At 40.0% G+C, this 3915-nt stretch overlaps 1 protein-coding gene across 1 annotated transcript; it reads left to right on the forward strand.

Moving 5' to 3' along the window:
• The first annotated feature begins 1137 nt into the window (after window positions 1-1137).
• On the forward strand, window positions 1138-2768 carry LOC140241427 (muscarinic acetylcholine receptor M2-like). The gene is made up of 2 exons (XM_072321192.1): window positions 1138-1989; window positions 2466-2768. The coding sequence occupies exons 1-2, from the start codon at window positions 1138-1140 to the stop codon at window positions 2766-2768; spliced, it is 1155 nt and encodes a 384-aa protein (XP_072177293.1).
• The last annotated feature ends 1147 nt before the right edge of the window (window positions 2769-3915 follow it).

Consider the following 3915-nt stretch of genomic DNA (forward strand, 5'->3'; position numbering starts at 1 on the left):
TGAGTAGAGAGTGGTGGAGAGTTGAATGAACTTCGCGGAATAACAGGAAACGTGTACTGTACATAACAATAATACACTGTGTGTTGATGACAGTGTAGGACTCTATGGTGTGTGTGTGTGTGTGCGCGCGCACAATGTATGTATACGCGCTCGGGCTCAGGCAACTGCAACTAAGATCTCCCCGTAAACAACAAGAACAACACTCCACTCTGATCGACAGCGCAGCTCAACTTTGGCTTGGATTTTGTTTACACGTAGATAGAGTAATGTGCATTAATGAATAGCATATAAATCAATAATAAAAGATCTAGTACTTACTTTGCACACATGATCAGTTCTTCGGGGCTTTCTATTTTGTATTAGAATAATTATTAAATATTAATCCACTGTATACATCGCTGAGTAATTTATCTAATGATACCCTTGGAGCTCATGATCATTCATTCATGAATCTTAAATTGCCACGCTATGGTTTTTACTCGACGAGACTTTCAATTTTTATACGTTTCTAGGCGATGGACCTATTCAGTTCTTAGTGTGCCTTTATAGCAAGTATCTCGAGAACGTTGACTGTCATTAATGTGGTGATTCAACCTATGAACGGGACCAGGGTTGGCAATAAATAGAAAGCCTTGTTATAATTTGTCTCAGGTTCGTTTTGAAAATATCGATATAATGCAGAGATAAAAATTATGGTATCATAAGTTCATTCTTTATAATGTAAGCATTAAAAGGTGTGATTTATTTCAAAGATTCACAAACCATGTCAATCAGTCACGGATAGCTCTTCATGTCGTCAATAAGTGAATCTCGTCGACCATGCACATCGTCTCTGAATATTCTCGCAAAATCTCGGGTGCTGAAAAGGACATGCGCAAAAACCTGCGCGTACGATAAATTTTTGATTTGAGCTCATGAACAGCCGCGTTGCGGTCTGATTGATTAGCACTAACGAATTTACTCCTTTCTACTCAAGCGTATATATAAAGAAGCTGACGTTATGGCCTACAAAAATTTGATAAGTATAGAACTTTTCTGCAATGAAGGATTTCTCCCGCGTGACTGCTTGTTACTAATGTACATGCACATCAATTTTCGTTCTTGAAGACTGTCGAAAACTAATAATCAGCAGGTATGATGACACTCACACAGAATTCCAGTGCCACATTTTCGGCTGATATCAACGTGAATCTCATGAATTTAACCGGTGAGCAAACAGCCTCCTCAACCACCACCAACATTCATAGACTTATTTGGCCCTCTTTGTTCACTGGCTCGATAATTGCAGCTAACGTTTTAACCCTTGCAGCATTTTCTGTCGAAAAACGACTTCGAACTTACAACAACTACTTCATCATTAACCTGTCCATTCTCGATCTTCTTGTTGGCTTGCGTCTGATAGGCAGCGTTGTTCATACCTACATTGGTTACTATCCTCTCAACCAGTCGTTTTGTAAGATACTGAGCGGAATCGGGCAAGCGGTAACCAATGCCTCCAATTTCGTGGTCGTAATCATTTGTGTAGACCGACATCATGCAACCTACGATCCTATCAACCACTTCACGACTCGCAGCAAACGTAAGGCTATCTTTCTCAATTCTCTCGCCTGGTTGGTCGCATTCGGTTTCTGGTTGATATATGTGACGGCATGGGAGTTCATTGTCGATTTCGACAACGGACGTCACTGCATTCGTCGATACACCCACCTACCTGGGGCATCAGTCGTCTTTGCGATTGTCATGTTCTACATGCCCTTTGTTGTAATTGCCGTGCTCTATCTTCGTATTCTCAGAAAAATAAGACAAACGCGAAACAGAAAGAACATCGAAAGGAAATTTGTTTTTGACACAGGTGGGAGCAAGACACAGGCTGAAACAATGGCAAATGCCCTGAAAGATACCGCATCGTCGACACTGAGTTCCGATGACACACGTATTTCGACTCAGTTTGCCGAAGACAAGTCTAATCAGAGAGGTTCCCTTAAGAAGGTGAGAAGCGTGAATAACGGACAATTAACCAAAATGCAAGATGTAACATTATTCCTCTGTCAACGAAATCTAGATGAAGTATGTATAGACCTTGTCGTCTGTTTTCCGCCTGACATCTTCACAGAAAACGTGTGCCTTGGTATGAGAAAAACCTCATAAAGAATGTGCGTCTTCATATTATTTTGTAGATATCAATGCATAGTGAAAGCGAAGTGCTTGTGCAGACAGTTCCTCTTCTCACTGAGGAAATTGCTGTACCATTAAACTGTCATATTTACATTGAACGGAGAGTACTTATGTATTGCAATTATCGGCGTTTCGCTCCTGGTAATGTTGAAGTGTTTAGCAGTGCAGATTTGCTTAGTACCGTCATATAGTCTAAATTGTATTTTTATGGCCAGAGAAAACAAGTCATTTGTTGTCCCAACACTGTGTTGTTAACGTATCTGTGTTTATCTCTCCACCTGCGTTTAAAGGTGAAACACGAGGCAGCAGCCGAGATGAGAAAAGCAACACGTACTCTACTCTTCATTGTCCTGTCTTTCATTGTTTCGTGGTTACCTAACGGTATCATCCAACTCCTCTTCGCCGTCGAACCGGTTCTCATCAACCCCGGCCTACCCACGTCGGCATATTTGTTCTTCAGCTGGATGGCGTTCGGCAACAGCCTTCTGAACCCCATCTCCTACGCGATCACCCAACCACTTCTAAGGGCAACACTCAGAAACATGCTGTGCTGCTGCTTTAAGAGAGACCCCTCTCTGACTGTAATAGTCTGATGTGAATAGCATGCTTCAACAAAAACAACCACTAGTTCAAATTTGCCCCTGTTCTTTGCACTATTTAACATTAATTGATATCTTTACCATTTTTGTTTCTAACTCACGCGACCATAAGGCTCAGGTGAGTTATTGCGATTAGTAATCATTCGGGGTCCGTTGTTTGTCGTTCGTCGTGGGTCATTGTAATCTTTTGACATTTCAGGTCTTTTCTTTTTTTTTTTGCACCAAACGTTTCATTTAACATCATTCGGGGGATAGGATCTCAATTTGTTGAAAAGACCAGATTTTTATTTTTGTTTTTATAAATCATCTTCTCTAGAAATGGAAGTAATAGAGTTCAGCCTGCGCTATGATCTTATAGTTCAATGGTACTTGCACTTTAAAGTTTGATCACAGCGGATCCAGAAGCCGGGGGGGGGGGGGGGAATTGCATGGTAATTATGTAAAACCAAAAATGTTAGAGCTAAAATGCTAACAGTAAGCACAATTTACATTTTTAAGTGCAGTTTCAAGCTCATTCACGTCAGACCAGTTTGTAGTTTCTTCATTTTAGGTCAAAAATCGGGGCTAATTATCATATTTAAAAACATTCCTTTGTTGTATACAAGATCGAATACTTTGAGTATAGATACATCAAATACAGGGGTGTCACATTTGGGGCGAGTATGATCAATTTAGGGGTACATTTTCATACGCCCAAATTCCTCTTAAAAATGTATGGCCACATTTTCACCAGACCTGGCGGGTGATAGAATAAATATTTTGGTGAAATTTTGGTGTTCAGAAAGATATCAAGAACCTCGGGGACTACAATGACGTCTATCACTGGTTTTTCATGAAATAGTTGAGATTTCCACACCTTCTTTTAGAAAGTGAAGTTAGCACATTGAAATACACTAACGTTTCATTTATCTGTCTTAAGCCAGACAGGTATTTTTTTACGCATACCTCTGTCAAAGTGGTGGATTGTCAGCATCACGAAAATACATACAATTTTTTCCATGTCTGTACTCACTGACGTATAGAACAGAATCGATGTTTGTAGAATTTCGTTCACCACATTTGACCTGGCTGTCACAGTGCACTGTTGTTTGATTTCAGTTGAAAATCAAGGTTAAATTTCTGTCAATTTATATGTTATTAA

The sequence above is a fragment of the Diadema setosum genome, chromosome 1 (genome assembly GCF_964275005.1).
Source record: "Diadema setosum chromosome 1, eeDiaSeto1, whole genome shotgun sequence".
Lineage (NCBI taxonomy): Eukaryota > Metazoa > Echinodermata > Echinoidea > Diadematoida > Diadematidae > Diadema > Diadema setosum.

Coding starts and splice junctions, on each gene's coding strand:
- LOC140241427 (XM_072321192.1), top strand. CDS start 1,138: ATGACACTCACACAGAATTCCAGTGCCACATTTTCGGCTGATATCAAC. Junction 1,990..2,465: donor AGAGAGGTTCCCTTAAGAAG/GTGAGAAGCGTG, acceptor CTGCGTTTAAAG/GTGAAACACGAGGCAGCAGC.